This window comes from Megalops cyprinoides, chromosome 20, assembly GCF_013368585.1.
Source record: "Megalops cyprinoides isolate fMegCyp1 chromosome 20, fMegCyp1.pri, whole genome shotgun sequence".
NCBI classification, from domain to species: Eukaryota; Metazoa; Chordata; class Actinopteri; order Elopiformes; family Megalopidae; genus Megalops; species Megalops cyprinoides.
The window spans coordinates 7,440,899-7,459,825 of record NC_050602.1 but is presented as its reverse complement, the minus strand read 5'-3'; the positions used below and the strand labels follow the sequence as shown (position 1 = coordinate 7,459,825).

Here is an 18,927-nt window from a genome sequence, read left to right as displayed (position 1 = left end):
TCGTATTATGCGAAGTGTGGTAACTGGATCAATCAACTGTTAGGCCTACTTAGATTAAGATTGTTGCTCAACTTATAGACGAGACCTCTCTCCATCTGTCCCACTCAGCAGTGCAATTAAGCAGTAATGACCTCTATTAGAACTAAAGGTGTTACACTTTCAGTATCAGCTCTGGAAAAGGGATATGTATCATCAGTGTGCAAAATACCCGGTGGCAATTGGGGGGCGGGGTGGGGTGGGGGTGAGGGGTTGTGGATAGTAAATAAAATAGTTAAAAAAGAGTAAATAAATAATTGTATGAAGTGTGTGTAGATTGTGTTTCATAGATGATCTGGCAACTTGGGTAAGGTCAGACAAACATACAAAACTTATGGATCCGTGTATGAATAGTTTGCCATGCAATGTGCTTTATTTTATGAAAACCTGTGCATGTGTTTTGACCGCAACTTTTGAATCATTGCAGTGAAAAGCAAATAGATTATTTTGTGTTTATTTTTCATACAAAGTGGGAGGTAGGCCTACTAGCTACTAGTATAATGTTAATATACCTAACTATTTTTGTTTGGTAATCAGAAAAGTGGTAGGGACATATCTCCACCGTCCCTACCATAAATTACGCCCATGCGGGTGCAATGTGCAGGGATTTTGGCGGGGGATGGAGGCTTTTTAAAACGGTCGTTTGCTCAGAAAATCCCATTCGAAGAAAATCGAAGACAGTTAATGACTTATAGCCAAATGGTTTTGCTCAGTTGTCACCTATGTCAGCAGACTTCCACTCCCTCCAATATGTTTTGCCAGCTCCATGGTGCAGCCTTGCGGAAACGGTCAAGCTGCCAAAGCAGTGAAAATTGACTGGTATCGATCAACAGCAGCAATTAGTTTGAGCGCTTCCACCTGCTTAGCGTTGTGTAATACCTGTTCCAACTCAGTTATGATGGCTTTGGCTGTGTTCAATACTTCAACACATATATAGGCCTAACACACATTGTGAAATATGTAAAAGGTTGTCTCTTTCATATTTGCGCTTGAATACTTGTTTCATTAATGGATACATATTCTACCACATTCTTTAGAAATATATTCGACATTATGTTCATAGAGTTTCAAAACCTGTATTAAATCTGTGAACTGACATTATGTCTGACCGCTTAATTCCTGTAGCAGCTTACAAGCAACGTTATCTGTCGGAATAAAAATATTTAAGAAGTAGCACTGAAATTGTTCTGCCAAATGTAAGAAATGTGCTCTTTGAAAATGAAGGTTATGACCCTTCGAGGGCTGTCTGAGCCGCAACGTGTAGGTCGAGTGGATTTTCAGTTAGTCTTGCGCTCACGTAATAAAGGCTTTTTTAACCTCAGCCATTAAGAGCGCCTTGGAACCTTTCGAATTTGTTTTTTCCTATTCATGACCAGATTGACACAAGTTCAACCTTCAGAAGAGGCACTCTTATTAATGGTACTTGTTTACTTGCAGTGCATTCCGTATTCCACATGAGAGCCGGATCTTCACCGGAGCAACTGAGGTAACGAATGTTCCCCAAAGGTGTCCTACAATGCAATGAACCTACAAGTTCATTACTTGCAGACCGCTCGGGTGCAAGACCTTTACTCATATTGTTTCAAAGTTTTTTCTTTACCCTGTTCTAGTCTTGGATAAATGGCTGTGTTTAATCTTGGTCTGGTTGATGTATCACACATGATTATTAACCTTCATTCTCCTGAGGATTTATGCCTCTATGAAAATCCTGAATCAGCACGACACAAAACTAAAGGTCTTTGACTAGTATATCTTTGTAGGCTACAGATAGAGCCCCATAATAAATACACAGCAATGTAAGTAATCTCCTCTCATATCATGTAAATGTCCCTTCAGATGATACCTCTGAATGTTGTCACAGCCTGCTAAAGGTGTTTGACTTGAAGCAGTGCAACTTGCATACATTATAGCCAAATCCTGGCTCACTTTTGCAGAGGAGTAACACCTACATTATACTGAAAGCTGTAAAAAATGATTACGGATCATTATATAATCAGAGAATCAATCCCTTTTTTCAACACTCTTTTTTTTCCAACACAAACCTTTACTTAAAGGAAAAATCCAGAGACCATCCAGAGAAATTCTGACGACCAAAACGGGATGAGAGTCCATCATGAGTTGTCCATCTCTCAAGTAATAAGGATGATCATTGTACATATATTGGATTGAAAAGTTGGTGCGGTCATTACACTCCATTGTTTCCAAAGGGAAAAGAAAGACATGCTGACTGTGAGTGAGTAGAGGTGGTTTAACAGATTCACATCAGTTAGACCTTCCCACTACCCAAGGAACATGAACGATGGGTTCCCGTGTAGCTTAGCTGAGCGCAAACTGAGCTTTACGGCGTAGGTTCAGTTCCAGCCGAGAGCAAGTTCGATTATTCAGGCGACAATGACCGGGAGCTCAGCTCGCTTTGTTCTGCCAGTTATAGGGCTGGGTAGGGTGGGCACAGCCTCTTCATCTCTCCGCTCTCAGGCACCCTGCAATTCGTCAGGCGAGTTGCCAGGATGATATAAGCGGAGCAGCGTTTTTCCTTCAGTGAGATTGTGCGTGTGTCACAAGATAGCATTCGTCTCGTCTCAGCGCTCATGCATCGGCAAAGAGGTTGCCGTGGTGAGACGAAACTAGGATACAAGTGGAAATTCCAAAATCTGGTTGCTTAAAGGGGAAAAGGCTGTTAAAAAGTTATTTCATTCTATCATGCTGTGGTTGAAAAATGCTTCTATTTCACGGCTTCATAGTTCAAACGTTTTGAAGCAGAATTGTAACGTTATTTTTTGTGTAAGTGTATTATCTTACCTATTATGTTTTCCATTTGTCTGCATTGTTGTTGTATCTGAAGACTGCAGTGTAAGAGAGTAAGTAAGGAGAGAGCCGAAGCAGACTCATTGAATGCAAAAAATAGATGGTATGTTCATAAAGGTCTCAAGAGTTAGAATCAAAAGCTTTTCTTTTTTAATATGATTCATTATCTGAACACAAGCATGGATATCACGCCTGAGAGAATTTTGTGAGAAGGTTGCGTTTATCAATTCATTACCACCAGCGATTTTTCAGCTACATAAAGCATAACCTGTAATTGTGCTTCTACCGTGCTCATTACAACTTCGTCCCTCCAAGTCAAGATTAGTCATCAATATGTGTCTGAGCTCCACCTCTTTAATTCTTGCGATCGAAGTCGAGAGATTTCAGGTTTATTTATTTATTTAGCATGGTAGTATTATTACTCTGGTCCTGTTCCTTACCATTTCTGTACCATTGCTATAATATTGGTAGAACAAAAGCAGTATAGATTCCTATGCGTGTGGAGTGAAGCCTGTGATAACAGCCTTCCTCTCTCCTCTCAGTAATCCTTTAAGTGGGATCAGGTGTTGAGGTGCAGAGTCTGATGTAGGGGTTGGGGGAAAGTGACACAAAGGTCACGCAAAGAATCCCAATTTGGACCCTGCAGCTTTTTGTTTTAAGGTACTTGAGAGATTTGCTGTCCCAGTAGCATCGTTACAGGGCTCAGTGCAAAGAACCACACAGAGAAGGGATGAAATGATGGTGATAGGATGATTCAGAACACGCAGGGTGTTACGTGCATGACGTGTGAGTGGCAGATTGAGCAACAGCAAAAAGAGACCAAGAGAAATTAGTTTTTTGTTTCTGTCAGGGCTCTGCCCTCCTAGCTGTGGTGTTTTTGTTTTTCCCTGTCCATGTCCTTTTGTTTTTCCTTGTGTTCCAGCCCCGCCCCGCTCCCCGCCTGGTCCCCGCCCACCTGATTGCCCCATTACCTTCACCTGCCTGCCTGCTTACCTGCATCCCATCTCCTCATCAGCCCAGCCCTATTTCTACCCTGCTTGTTCCTGTCTTGTTCGCCAGTTCGTCTTAGCGTTTCCGTACCTGTTTCATTCCCGCAGTTTTTTGGATTTCTGTATTCTCCGTGCCTGACTCTGCCTGCCCTTCGTCTTCGTTTCCTGCCTGCCGTTTTTGTCCCTTTGCCTGATTGTTTGCCTACCCGGTTCCTGATCCTGCCTGCTTCTGTTACTGACCCTGTTTTTGTCCACGGACTGCCTTCCGGTTTTCGACCCTGCCTGCTTTTGGTTTCGCTACTTTCCTGCCGTCATTTATAAACCCGCCTGCAACCTGAAGATCTCTTGGTCTGCGACTGAGTCCCTGCCTGAGTCCTTACAGTTTCACTGAGTATTTATGCCCACGGAAGCTGTAGTTCAGATGTCAGAGGTCAAGAGGTCAAGCAACAGAGGCAGTCTATGCATTTTAAATGAATGTTGCCAAAAAAGCAAGGACCAATGCTAGATCAGTGCAGTTCATCACCCTTTTGACAGTTTGCATGTAAAATGGACATGTCGGAGGGCTCCAAAATCCATGTTAGCTTTTATACGTTATTGCAAGAGCATACAGCATGAGAGAGTGGTAACTGGATTGCTGTGGTCCGTACGAGTATTGTGCCACTTGGGAATTTATGATTTAAAGACAGCTTTTAGTTCATCAGGTGCAGAGCAAGCGAGAGGAAAGCCTTAGGGTTGGCAGAGACACAAACCTGAAAAAAGTTCTGGACGAAAAAACTATTCAGTTGTATTTGAACATGAAGTACAATGCATCAGTCAATCTACATCCTGCCTGCTACTTCCCCATTTGTCCTGACCATGAAATCCTGCAAAGAAAAAAAATTAATATTGCAGATTTTTTTTAAATAGTCCATCCTAATGATGAGCAACGTGCACACATTTGACAGGCGCAGAAAAGGCGATCGCTATTACGATTGCCACCGTGAAAGCACGGACAAATCAGCGGGTCTTTGAAGTGTCTTTCGTAATTATCTTAGAAACATAGTATTTCCATCATTAGTGGGTTTTTTTTCAAAGGTGATGAATTCCCTGGGAATAAAAGCAGACTTACAGAATTACAATGCACTCTGCTTACAAACGCTCCTGCACGGTCAGAGAAACAATTTCTGTTGGATCTCAAAGTTTTAAAGCGAGACATTTAAAGACACTGCTCCAGCGCACGGCATGCCTGTTAATAACTTGTATAGTTTAGGGCTATAAGACTAAACAGCAGAGCTTAATTTAGCGTCAGATAGGCAGTTTCTACTCTGCTTCATGCCGCAACGACTCCGAATTGCCGAGGTGCTGATTGGCCACAGGTTTACGTGAGAGGAATTACAGGACCACGGACAGCGCAAGACCCGACCCTTTCTTCAACGAAGAGGGGCCAAGCCTGATCATATACGGCGTATCAAGCCACTGATCAAAAGCGAATTAAAGAGCGACTCCAAACAGTTTAAGGTCATGCTAACTGTCATAACCAAAGTGTTCCGATTAGCAAAAAAATACTTAGGCCCATATTAACAGTCTTGATTGTAACATTTTAAAATTATGTTAACCGGCAACACGGACTTTATCATCTAAAAGTACTCTAACTAGTAGATGTGGCATACCTATAATTTTGTTACTGTTGCTGTTATTAGTATTACCTTTTTGGTGGTCTTTTTTTTTCAAGAAAGATCATTAAATCATGCATTTATCAGATCCATTGATCTTTTTTTTTCATTTATTTGTCCCCCTAAGCTGGACCTCACTTGTAGGTCATATTCCCCAATGAAGTCGTTCTCTCAGATCCTGCTCATAGACGTCAGCTGAGAAGGAGGACCACTAATAAAAACACCAACGGAGCCTCGTCCGGCTGACTGCGGGGATATTTACTGCCACACGGTGGAGCACAGCCACTCCAAACTTTATTTCGAGTTCGGCTGATGAACTGAGAAATCAAACTAATTTCAAATAATGTACTGAGGCTACAATATAGCGATATGTATTGTTGTGTCTTTTAACCCTCTGACAACAGACAACACGGTAACGAGTAGTAATAATAATAATAATAATAATCAACTTTGATTCTTTGCAACAGCTATAATCCAAAGCAAAGTAGATGTTTTGGATAATGCCACGGTAAATCTTGTTCAATGCACGCTGTGGGCTTTTGCAAGGAAAACGGATTGCAATGATTGTGTCCAACGTTAGCCTAACCAGTTGCACTAAGGCTGACAGCGCATGGTGCGCTGGCGGCAGCGAGGGCCACCTGGAGACGACCTCTCACGGTACGCTGAGCCCGACCGGGCACCTGGTGGTCGCTGTGTGTCTCGGCTTCATCGGCGCCTTCGGTTTCTTCAACAACCTGCTCGTCCTCGTGCTCTTTTGTCGCTACAAGATGCTGCGGTCGCCCATCAACCTCCTGCTGATGAATATTTCCGTCAGTGATCTGCTGGTCTGCGTGGTGGGAACTCCGTTCAGCTTTGCTGCCAGCACGCAGGGACGGTGGCTCATCGGTCCGGCTGGGTGCGTGTGGTATGGCTTCGCAAATACTTTATTCGGTAAGTTAATTGCGTTAGCTGTGTTCCAGTGTCAGGCTGAGTAAAGATCTGTCATCAGTTTGTGTTACTTATTCGATTTGGTGCTTGTTTCGTGCGCTCTCAAAACAGATAGGCAAGTTCGATTTTTGTGTATATGATGCACGTGAACTATCGTTTGGCAAACTAAACAGTTCCCTTTGTGTGTTCTCGACTGCCGTTGTGTTAATGCGTCAATGAGTAGGGCATCCACATATTTTTAAGTGTCACGATACTTTTGATCCAATTGTTCGCGAAATTCCTCCCACAGTGCATGCTGCATGACCATACTCTGTTATGTTGGAGAAACGTGCCAATAAGATAAATTAAAGACGGTTCACCTCAGCATGCGTCGTTTACGGGTCATAGCAAGATGTACTGCAATATATTGCATTCTGTTTTATGAGCTGGATGTATTTGGCAGTTGGCTGAACAGTTGTAGTTTGGGTGCACCTTCAGCACCCGACACACATGTGAGGCGATGTGTTGACTCGTGGTTATAAAAAAAAGCTACCTTGCGGTGTTTCAGTCGGGTTAGGCAAAGAAAAACATGCTTTTAAAGAATTTGAAACGAATGCTTTAATGCTGTGAGCATTTTCGATTAATGCTCAGATTTATGCATGTTAGATATATCATCTTAAGTAGCAGATAAAAGCTGCAGGTTTGCAAGTTTGTAGCACCAGAAAGATGACATCAAAAAGCTTAATGTAACTTCATGTATCACAGACAAGGAGATGTCTGTGATACATCAAGCCAGCGTATAAGGAAGTGCGGTAAGTCTATACGGTGTAACAGAAAATTTACCTCTGGCTAGTGTGACGACTAGGGCAGTGACCAGAATTATATTACAACAGAATGTTTTTTAAGAAACATTCAAAATAACTTTAAAATAACAGGAGTTGGTGAGGGTGCTTGTATGGTTTAATGCTCAAGCGCTCTAGATTATATGAAGTGGTGATGTATTGTTCAACATGAAAACTTGAATACCAAAGCTACTTATTCCTGTTATTAAAAGACAGCACTAATTCTGTCAGGGAGTTTTTATTACCCTCAAAAGTGGCACAGGGAATAGTTTGAGTTTACAGCCCCAGAACAATCAATGATAGAATTCCCTGGCCAGCAAACATAAATTAATATGCCCTCACAATTGGCAGTTTACTGTACCTCTAGGTTCCTGCCGTCACCCTGATGTCTGCAGCCACAAATTAAAGGTAAAAAGCTGAGCTTCAGAAATGAATTCCCAAGAACCACCCTGTATTTTCTGTATTCTGACATTTTCAACAGAAAAGCGTCGCTTGCTTGGTTCTGTTTTTTGAGATGGGTCTGTGGTCCATTAGCACACTGCATCACAGCCTCACATTTTCAGTGTTGAATGTGTGAAGAGCTTTTCATGAAATGGAATCAATCTAACAAGTACCTCTCACAAAAAAACCTACTTTTTAAAGTCTTTAGACACCTAAACTAACACCTGGCATTGAGCAATATGGCAGCTGAATTGTTGAGTTAGCTTTTTTGACGCTGTATGACTATAAACATCTGGTGGGAGGGGTCCTAAATCTGGTGTTAAGATTTCACAGCCTCTCAGAAGTGCGGTGGTGTCAGCCAGAGAGCACTGCAGGGGACAGAGGGAGGAAAATAAGACGCTGATTCCCCTGAATGTTAATGACACAGTGCTGTCTGTGGAAGCGCTGGGGCGGCCCGTTGGCAAATAGCAAAGCAGAACGGGTCACCTGACCCCGCCCCCTCAGTCCTGCTCACCCGACGCCTCCTTATCTACATCGAACATGATCGGCGAGGGGTGAGGAAGTTTCTTCCCGTGTTCAATAGGCTTTCGCACATCCATTACCAGTTCATTTTTGTCTGTCAGCTGTTGGAGACATGCTACATGATGATGGCCAGTGATCCTTATCTCCTGGGCAAAATGTGAATCCTGTCTGCCTGCCTGTTTGCCCGCCTGCCATCCAGTTATCTCCAGATTTAACTTGTGAATGTATTTATTGCTGGTAATAAAGTCGATGTTGCCTCAATTTGGCTGTGCTCACAATGCAACGAACAGGGGCCACAGTAAGGAGAAAGCTAGGAAAACTACCAGCAGATGTGCATATAATGCAAGAATATGTGTTCATTTAGGGGTATTATTGTTGCAAGGACTCATGGGCAGAGATGCAATGAGCGGTGTAAACCCCAAGTAGTTCAGATGCAGGAGCTGGGAATTACTGAGCATGTGTTGGGCAAGAGATACATCTCATCTTCAGACTGGCCATGAAATATTCTTTTAAAAGGAAGCAAGGGCAATTCTCCAAAAACAAATAGTTAGGATTATCAGGTAATGCATAAAACTAATCTAAGCTCAAAAGTTTTATGAAATTTCTCAAAGCAAGTCAAAAGATGTTTCACAGGGAAACTATCAAGATGGATGGACAGTACCATGTGGGAAACAGGTGCCTTTTTACAAATGCTACAAAAGTATACTTCAAAATTTAAATTCCTTTTGGCTACAAAACTGCAGCGAGACACTTGCCTTTTTACTTTAACATCATCCCAAGGTGGTTTTTGAAACAACAGTCAAGTGGAGAGGGGAGTTGTGCAACCTTGTTTGGTTTAAAAGAGTCTCTTCATTCATTTTGTGCTTTACACAGTGTCCTTGTCTCCACAACAACTCCTTGTGATTGAATCAATAATATGAGCACACATTGACAGATGGAGGGGGAGTCGTGTGTGCATGGCAAGGATAGGTGGAAATGTGTATAGGATAGGTGTGTAACTGTATAACGGTAAACATATCATTGGACTCCCTTTGCGTGTCCTCTTGAACCAGAGCCTTGGGATCCTGCTTTACTTTGTGGCCTTATTAACTGTACTTATGTAGTAAGTAAAATGTAACTTCTGTGTGAGCACACATTGTTCCCCAGTACTTACACTGCATGCACAAAAGGTTAAAATGTGGTCCAAGGTTAAGTCAGGGGTTAAAGTTAGAGTCAGGATTTTAACTCATTGTTATCTTGGCTGCTGCTGAAACTGATTTTCTTACTTCTATGGGAATAGTGTGTTTTTTAAGTTTTTAAACTAGGGGCAGTGTTTAGTTGGATTTGCAATGCACACACAAAACAGGGGTCCTTACAGGGCAGAGGCTGTTACTTCATTTTACCTCCCACTAGACACTTACCTTAGATGTAATCTTTCACAGAATAAACTTTGGTGTCCTTTAAGACTGATGGTCCTAAAAGCTTTTCATGAATGTTATTGTGGGACTAAATGCTGACATAGCACTGGTACTGCCACTGAAGAATACAACTTTCCCCAGCATTTGTACAGAGAATATTTTTTCTGAAACATTTCACCCATAAGTATATGCATGCCTCCAGTACTTTCCTGTATTGTACTGTAGAGTGTTCTACAGCAGCGTTTCCCAACCCTGCTCCTGAAGGCACACCGTCCTGCATATCTTCTATCTATCCCTGCTCTACCTACCTGACTGAACTCATCAGTGGCACTTTTGATTAGCTGAGCACACCTGATTTAGTCAAGCAGGAAGGATACATAGAAGATATGCAGGACAGTGTGCCTCCAGGAGCAGGGTTGGGAAACACGGTTCTACAGTGTATGAGGCCTGGGACATTTATATGTAAATGCATGTTCATGTAGAGAGGCTCTGTGTGATATATTTTGTGCTTCGTACCAAAGTTGATACCATTATCAGCCATAGAACCACAGTGTCAAAGAAGTAATGTGAAAGAACATATTCCTTATAATTGAAAGATTAAAGTATATCCCATTGGTGCCCTTGCCTGGAATTCTGCCACCAAAAGCTTGCACAAGGCCTAGCTGAGCCCTGCTTGAAGTTGAACCCTGCTTGAAGTGAACAATCAAAGATCCTGATCCTTTCTCTGTAATGCAAAATTCAAGGGCACAGCCAACACAGTGCCATGTTGTTGCCTCTTAGGTTTTAGCATTTGAAAGAATTGTGGGGAATTGCGTTATGTTCACAAAGAGAAGGATCCTAACATTTTGACGCCCCGCAGACAGAACTGAGATAAAGAGCATCACATTAAGGCTAAATACAATCTCTGCATGTCCCAAACAGCGTGCTCTTCAGATACAGAAGTACTTCACAGATGTTTCCATACTGCTTTCAGGACTTCGGGCATCATCGATAGCGGAAAGGAGCGCGATAGAGTACTGGTGATGGTAGCGTAGCCTCGGGGGGAGACGGCAAGGTGGTAGAAGTCACTCAGCCATGAAGGCCACTCGCGTCACCAGCTCGGTGTGACTGGAGCGGAATCCCAGGATGCCTTGGGGGTCACTCACAGTGCCAGGGTAAGGCAGACTCGCTGGGAGAGAGGGAAAGCAGCGTTTAAACAGCTGCCAGGGACCCTCTAGGAGGCCACAGATCAGAGAACGCCCGCTGCGCTCCCTTGCCATTAGCATTAAGAAAGGTCCCTACCTGTATCAGAATGCCCAATTTAACTCTGATGTACTCCAGTTTAATAGGGTTTAAGGCATGTCCCGCTAACCCTCCAAAAGTGTTGGAATGGGTGAAGTAGTTGCCCATGCGCTAGCAGGCTGTTGGAACGCTCTCTGTAAAAGAAAAGGTCTTGCATTGATGCTGTATGCACAGTAAGATCCAACCGAGTGGTCATGCCACCGCCTGTCAATGCAATCCGTCGCCTTTGTTTACCTTAAACTGGGAATTCACAGTAAAAAGGAAGGAAGGAAGGAATGAGGAAAAAAATGTGTGAAACGTAGACGTGCTTCACAGCACATATCCAGAGTTGGATCCCTGATGAGTGTGGGTGTTTTAACCAGGTGTGGGTTTTAGGTCAACCAAAAAAAGATGTTCAATAAATTACTACTCTATAATAATGTTTCTCTTCCTTTCACTTGTACACTTCTATGTGGTGACGTTTGCATGGTGCATCTGTGCCCAGTCTGTGAGGTTCAGCCTTACTACAGATCCCTGATGACGATCGAATCCTCGCCTGAGGATTCACTAAGCTGGGGCACCAGTTTCTGTTCCACCTGCTGCGCTAACCCAGATTTGCTATAAGTGGCTTAAATTAGCATAGCCGAAAGCACTGTTCAGATTCAGCCTGCAATATGTGCCTGAGGGCTGCGAGCATCGCTCGGCTGCTCCACGTAATTCCTGAATATCAGATTTCATAAACACAAACACCCCCACACACACATACCCTTTGCAAGTCTAATACCTCAGCCAATGCACTGAGTAAGGCAGGGAGGGAAATTTCATATTACAAAGTCCTTTTTGGTACATACTAAAGTAAAAAGTGGGGAGGGTGTGGCAGTACCTCATGTTTTGATGCATTTCTTCAATCGGAAAACAACAAGAATCCTACCCACCTCCCCGCTGCTTCCCTTCTCGGCCCCACACCTGCTTCTCGCAGGTTTCAGTGTCATTAATTTCAGAAAAACTTCTCTGCCTTTGGGTCAAATCAAATCCAGCCATTGATCCAATTAAGTAATCAAGGGTTCGGATGAAAGACAACCCCACAACCCCTCCTGCCTCGTGGCCTTGGCAGGCTGCAACCGCTGAGTTATTCGATTTCAGCGTGCTTCATTGCGGCCGAGCAATTTAAGAAACAAGTACCACAAAGCTCCTTGTTAGTAGTTGGCAAATAGTCTGTAAGTGTCCTGTAACCGTGTTCTTTATTAGGCTTAATTTGGTTTGACATTGTTCCTCTAATTTTATGTGGTCTGGGGCACTGGTGGCAAATATATTATAGCATTATTTTGAGCTTTCCTCCACATTTTACGTCTTCACCCAACTTTTTGTAATCTGCAGTTATGCATTAAGATTGTCAACATTGCAGTGAAAACCACTGAACCTAGGTAGGAACACAGGTTCTGATATGCATATATACCTTTTGCACATAAATTTCCCAGAGTGCTTTGTTGTAGGATAGGTGCATTCTCCTGATGTTATCTGACTAACTCATTGGTGCTCCCACAAGTTCCAGGGTGTCGAGAATGGAGCAATGAGTGGCCATTGACGGACCCACCCACCGATGTGGTCTCCTGGTCAGCAAATGGCACAGCCAGCTTCAAACTCAGACCTAGGGCTTCTGCTTGTACCATCTAAGTGCCATCTCAGCCACTGAGAATTTTAAATTAATTTAAAATTAATTTTAAATTAATAATGTCTCTGCATGGAATCTTCCATTGTTATGGAATGATTTGTCCTCAGTCCCTTTGTGGTGTTTGTGTTGTTGTGTTTTCATTGGTTAATGGCGTGAAACTTAATGATGTCACAATTAATCAAAGATGTCACAAACATCCGAACGTGAGAAGGACGGCCAGCTGTTTCAGGGCTCCTACATAGGCATTCCTCCAGTGGCTGAGATACTCAGAGCGCAGCTCAGCGTGAGGCCCACAGCTCTAATTAGATGGCTTGTTTGATCAGCTTTATTGCTTTTGAAAGCCATTCCTGGACAGGGACAACCCAGGGGATCAAAATACTCCCTTCTGAAGGGACACAGCAGAGAAAGCTAAAGATAGGAAGCGTGATCTGGCGTCTGTTGAAAGCATGTGTGCGCGACTCTCTGACCTCCTCAGGGATCTCCAGTGATGCCAGGACATGTCAGATTTGTCTCCTCTTTGGCAGCTGGGGGGGGGGGGGGGGGGGGTCAGGTCCCTCCAGGCTGACCGTGGGCATTCTGTGTGTCCCATGCAGGCATCGTGTCCCTCATCTCATTGGCCGTGCTGTCCTACGAGCGTTACTGTACCATGATGACCCCAGCAGAGGCTGATGCCACCAACTATCGCAAGATCGGCGCGGGCATCGGACTGTCCTGGGCCTACTCACTGGTGTGGTCAGTGCCCCCCCTATTTGGCTGGAGCAGGTACGGCCCGGAGGGGCCCGGCACCACCTGCTCCGTGAACTGGACCGCCAAGAGCGCTAACAACATCTCCTACATCATATGCCTGTTCATCTTCTGCCTCATCCTTCCCTTCATGGTGATCGTCTACAGCTACGGCAAGCTGCTCCACGCTATCAAGCAGGTAAGTCTAACAACCACAAATTTGCATAAATTACATTGTACATTACTGTATGAAGAGAAAAGGATCATCACATCGAACATACAAAAGTAAGAAAATCACATCCTGAACGCACCTTTGAATTAGCTTACCATATAACATCCTTAGGACTTTGCTGTTTACAAGGCTGATTTATAAACATCCAACCAAATGCTTTCCCTTGTAGGTATGGTATTAACAGTGGCAGCAGGTGAGCTGGAAACAGGGGAGGCTGAAACATTACCTTTAAATCTATCATTACTTTCAACCTGTTCCCCTTTATCCTCCTTGATTGTAAATAGAGTAAATGATTATGCTTGCGCAGATTGTCTGTAGTTTGTGTGCTTGCGAAAGCTACAACGTGAAACTGTTCAATTAACAAGGATGGCATTTATCGATGTAAATTACGTTAAATGCTCATGACACATCACAGCTTTTGTGAGGTCTGTGTTCTAAATGCTATTGTTCATTGCACTCAAGCTAACCTGAAAGTTTATTCTCAGTAATTTAAATTGATTTAACCAAATTTAGCTCCGTTTTGTAATTTGAATTTTTTTAACACAAGAAAGCTATAATTTGAAACATTTAAGAGAAAGCTTTGGGATTACTTGCCACTTAATTATTCAAATTGCCATCCTTGTTATTTTGAGCATTGGAAGTAATTTAAATCGATAAATACCATCCTTGTTAATTATACAATCTCACGTTGTAGCTTTCGCAAGCACACAAACTACAGACAATCTGTGCTGTTTCGCGAGCATAATCATTTACTCTATTTACAATTGGTGTCAATTATTCTGTGAATTATTTGTTTTATTGTTAATCAAGAAGGATAAATGGGAACAGGCAGAAAGTAATGATAGATTTAAAGGTAATGTTTCTGCTACCCCTGTTTCCAGCTAACCCACCGCCACTGGGTATTAATAACACTCAACCAGATGCCAAAAGAGTGTGGCAGTGGGAGAACTCAGGCTAATTAATTAATGAATCGTGTCCCCAAACAATTCCCTCCCTGAGGGCATTGTTGTAAAAGTGAACTGATTCTCAGTTGGCCCTATTGTGTAAAACAAAGCACAGTAAAAAGAATAAATTCTGTATTTTAATTGTTGTTGGCTGTTTTTTTAAGTCCTGTGACAGAGTGCTGTCACTACGGTTGAGTATGTGCTCTGACTGCCTTGCCACTAAGCCTGGCTCTTTGGTGTTGTGGTCAAGCTGCAGGTTTGGCACCCTGTAGACCTTGGTTTGAGGTTGGGTGGGGTGACTGCTCTTGCCCTTCTCTACATTCTTATCAAAGATAAGATATCAGTGGCTGTTTACATTTTCAGGTGTATTTTTGACTGTCAGCATGTAGGAAGTGGGTCTAGACAGGTGGGCTATCTGGGATGTCTGTTGAATGTAACCTCTCATGGACTAGACAAGATCATAAATGCATATTCTTAGGATTATAGAAGGCTTTAGTCTCTGAACAGAAGATTTGTATAAACATGCCATTCAGTGTACTGAACTGCTAATGAGAAAAAGACAACTCATTGATGCAGTATATAAATATTGACTGAGGTTTTTCTGTTTAATAGACATTCCTGTGTTTCTTGCAGGCTTCATGCTCAAGACAAATGCATTAGTTTCCTCTCAGGGTAGGTACATGTCTGTTGAAATTGAGCTGCTGACTGCCTTGCGTCGAATTCTCCAATTTAATAAAGTGCTCTCCTTTTTGTCCAAAACCCAGCGGATAATAAAATCAATTTGTCTCCCTTAAACTGTGACATGCAGCGGCGTCCCTAGCTTATCAATGATAAACAGGATATAGGGTGGGGGAGCGAAGGGTAAAAGTTTTGATTACACAGCATTCACGCTCGCCCTTCCAGAAGATTGTGTGCAATACGAAGGGGTTTGACTACAAATGCCTCCTGTGTACGCTGGCTATCCAAGCACAACTTATAAAGAAGCTGCTGGTGTGAGGAGCATACAACAATAATATGTGGAAATATGGCATGAGGAAAAAACTGTGTTAGACTTACACATTTTGTTCTCTTGGCTCTGGACGGTTTCCTGCTCCATGTTGCAGGCAAAGCAGGGGGAAGTTCAGAGCCTCACCCAAGATTTCACGCAGCACTGTCAAGGCTCATGTTTAGCATAGCGTCATCACGCTAAGGGCATGTACGCAAGACGGAACAGTCTCTGGCATCCTGTTGGAAGTCATCCAAGGTGCCAGCCACAGTGCATTTGGCACCTTCAGTAACAGAACATTTTTACCTCATGGATTTGAGCCCATAGCCAATCTGATGCCCTCACCCGAAGTGGACCTTGCCGGCATGTTGCCTTCGTTTCCACGGGGAAAATTTGGGAGGTGGGCACTGGGGGTCATCGTGGGCGGGAGTGGATGAGTGCCGGAGCCCCTTTGGTTGTTCCTTTTTGGTTCTGCCATTTCATAAACGGTGCCCAGTGTGGCATGCCCCTAACAGCAGGAACAAGCCAAGCCCCAGGCACCAGGCGCAGCAGCATTGTCGGCCTTCTCCCACCACCGCTCGCCTCTGACTTTTCAAAAGGGCTTTTAATTGGTCTCCATAGCCATTAAAGATACATTTCTCAAGCGCCCCGCGCCCCTCCAAGTCTCCAGAGCCCAGATAATAAGAGCGTAACGGGGCGACAGGTCCCAAGACGGAGGTATCACTGCAGCCCCGGTGAAAGTAAAGCACCGTAATTAGACAGCCCACCGCTTGTGTGGGGTAATTCACGGGGGCAGCGCCTGTGTGCCTCGGAGAGTGCCGTCTGTTTTGGGACTGGAGGGCCGCCGAGTGAAGGTTTGACTGAGCAGATGAACCTGCCACACACTATTTGCCAGCTCCATTAAGAGTAAGTAGGTGGGAGGACTGGGTTAGTCTGCTGCGGATACTGTTCAGGGGCTATGAAAAGACCCACATATCATTGAGCAGAGGCTTTTTTTTAGCTAATAGCTCCCATGAGAGACATGGGTTTACTGCTGGAACTGGATGAGAAGGAAATGATGTATTCTATTGAGTTGTTAAATTTAATCAAAGATGTCCTCCCCCTACGCTCCTGTATTGCATTAATTATTAGCATTAGCATAGGTCAGCAAAACATTACAATGATGACTGCAAATTACAATTAAGATTTTGCCATGGTTAGTTAAAAATAAGACGTAACATTAATAGCTGTTGACTTTGATGTGCAAATTTTTGTAAACAACCTGGGTTCCGTTGAGTGATTGACAGCCAGTGACTAGCCAACTAGACATCATTAAACATAAACACCTGCAATTATCTCACACAAACAAAGCATTTGAATGCATTCACCTGAGGTACCCTTTTGAGTTTGTCTTAAGTCTCCATCCATGCTCCCAAAACCATGTTGCAGATGTTAATTGGGGATGTTTTCCAAAGGTGTGGTCACTGGGACTAGGGGACTAGGTGCACAGAGTCTGCGATCCACTGATCCCCTTTTATTAGGCCTGGCTGTGCTTGCTAATGAGTTTTCTAACAAGGGATACTCCACAAATTACTACTGTCATTAAAAACAAATACAGTATACTCACAGACACACGCATATACAGACATACACACATACATATACCAGGATTTCCTCTAGGATTTTTTCTTGTGTGGGTGGGTACGTCGGCAGGGGCTTCGGTCCCATTAGCAACAGCAACCCCTATTGGTCGATCGGACGCCTGTGGTCCACGTGCCAAAGCTGCATATGAAATGTCTTACTCTGACTCATCTCTGTGCTAGCTTAGCTTGTGGACCGCAGTGCGAAAAGAAGCAGCGGCTGACATGATGTGTCTCGGAGGAGGGCACATGCTTGTCCACACTCTCCCAGTTGGCAGTTGGGGTTGTGCAATGGGACCGAACATCGGTGACAAATTGGGCATTCCAAAATTCGGGGAATTGGCCATTTCAAATTGGGGAGAAAATGGAAAAAAAAATGTTGAAAAAAAAAAAAGAACTACTAGACCTACATGGCATCAAATGTAGCCTATAGGCTACCATGTAACATTTTATTTTCTCCTTTTTTTCATTGAGGCAAAGTCCTCTGCTGCAAACGTGTCCAATGTGTCTTTGCAGCTTGCAATGCACATAAGCCGCGTCGCTCTCTCCTCCTCCAGATGATTTCGCAGCACTGTCTTAATTCAATTCTGCAGAGAGAAGCCCCTCTCTGCAGGTAATTTCAGCAAGTGTAGCCCAGTCGGGGTACAGCTCGCTGAACTCATAAATAAGCACTTTGAAAGCTGTTGCAAAAGTTAAACCCCCATAACCATGGGGCACCATCATCACTGCCACTACATCTCGTTGTGCGCGCTTGGCATCAATGAGGGGTGCTGATAAATTGCTTCGAAGATGAATAGTAGTGGGCCTAGTAGCAAGTATCGCGTCATAAAAGAGCGCACCCTTTTGGGGAAAAAAGTACTGTAGGCTGTTAATAGGCTGTTTCGCTGTCAAAACACAAATGTCCTGTTTAAGGATAGCCTTCGTTATAGCTACGTTTTGTATGAGCATATTACCGGACATTTTGACCTGCAAGTTTTTAATTTATCAGTTTTTTACCATTCTTACTAGGCAAAAACCAGTAATTACTGGCTAACGGAAACCCTGACTTATACATACACACACACACACAAACACACACAAATGTACATACAAACATACACACAGGCACACACATCTCAGTGTACAACTACTACTGTTTTACTGTTAATCCAGTGTACACTGGAACACACACACACAAAGCAGTGTATGTGGGTGTGTATACATGCATGTGTGTGTGTGTGTATTATGCAGTACATAACTGTGGCCCTTTTGGGTTTATTTCAAGGAACCAAGGCTGCCTGGGATCAATTTCCCCATCAGAGTGTAGCAAGCCTTAATTAAAAGTCGTTCTTTACCATCTGCCCAGAGTCTGTTTGATTGACGTGCAGCAGAATAGATCAATTACCTACCTGCAAGAGGGGGCTTTGTGCATGTTACGCTGCATAATGATGTGGCATTTAGCAGCTTCGCCTGTTCACAAGTATGACAAGTAAGCTGTTTTGAAACATGCACGGCCCATTGTTTCATATTACCGGAATCTGAATTCCGCGCAGCTAATCTGTTTTTAATTATCCTTTATCTGCACTCCATATTTGTTTGGAGGAAATTGCCGATGTTGCGGTGTGATGTGATGGACAGACTCGTTGTTTTTGGTCACGTGGCGTGACCGATCAAAGAAATACGGTGAAACGGTGTGGAATTAACTGCGTGGCTGCCTTCCTCCACACGGTCCCTCATCTCCCAGTTTCACAGGGCCATCCTCCTAAATATCAATGCTTTACCTCACAGCTCTCATTAAAAATTTAGACCCTGTTTGAGCTTCGTTAAGATTATTACTGTTTAAATGTTTTTTTTTTTGGTAGAAAAAGTTAAGGTGCTTGAATATAAACCTCGGAGGAACTGTTTAGTAAGGAATACCAGGCA

General features: G+C 43.4%; 1 protein-coding gene across 1 annotated transcript in view; it reads left to right on the top strand.

The window, feature by feature from the left end:
- The first annotated feature begins 6,042 nt into the window (after positions 1–6,042).
- The window catches only part of LOC118796059 (parapinopsin-like), a 34,402-nt gene continuing 21,517 nt past the window's right edge, over positions 6,043–18,927 (top strand). The window contains exons 1-2 of the mRNA XM_036554889.1: positions 6,043–6,412; positions 13,116–13,444. Of these exons, the coding sequence (XP_036410782.1) occupies positions 6,043–6,412; positions 13,116–13,444 (699 nt within the window). The remainder of the gene's footprint in view (positions 6,413–13,115; positions 13,445–18,927) is intronic.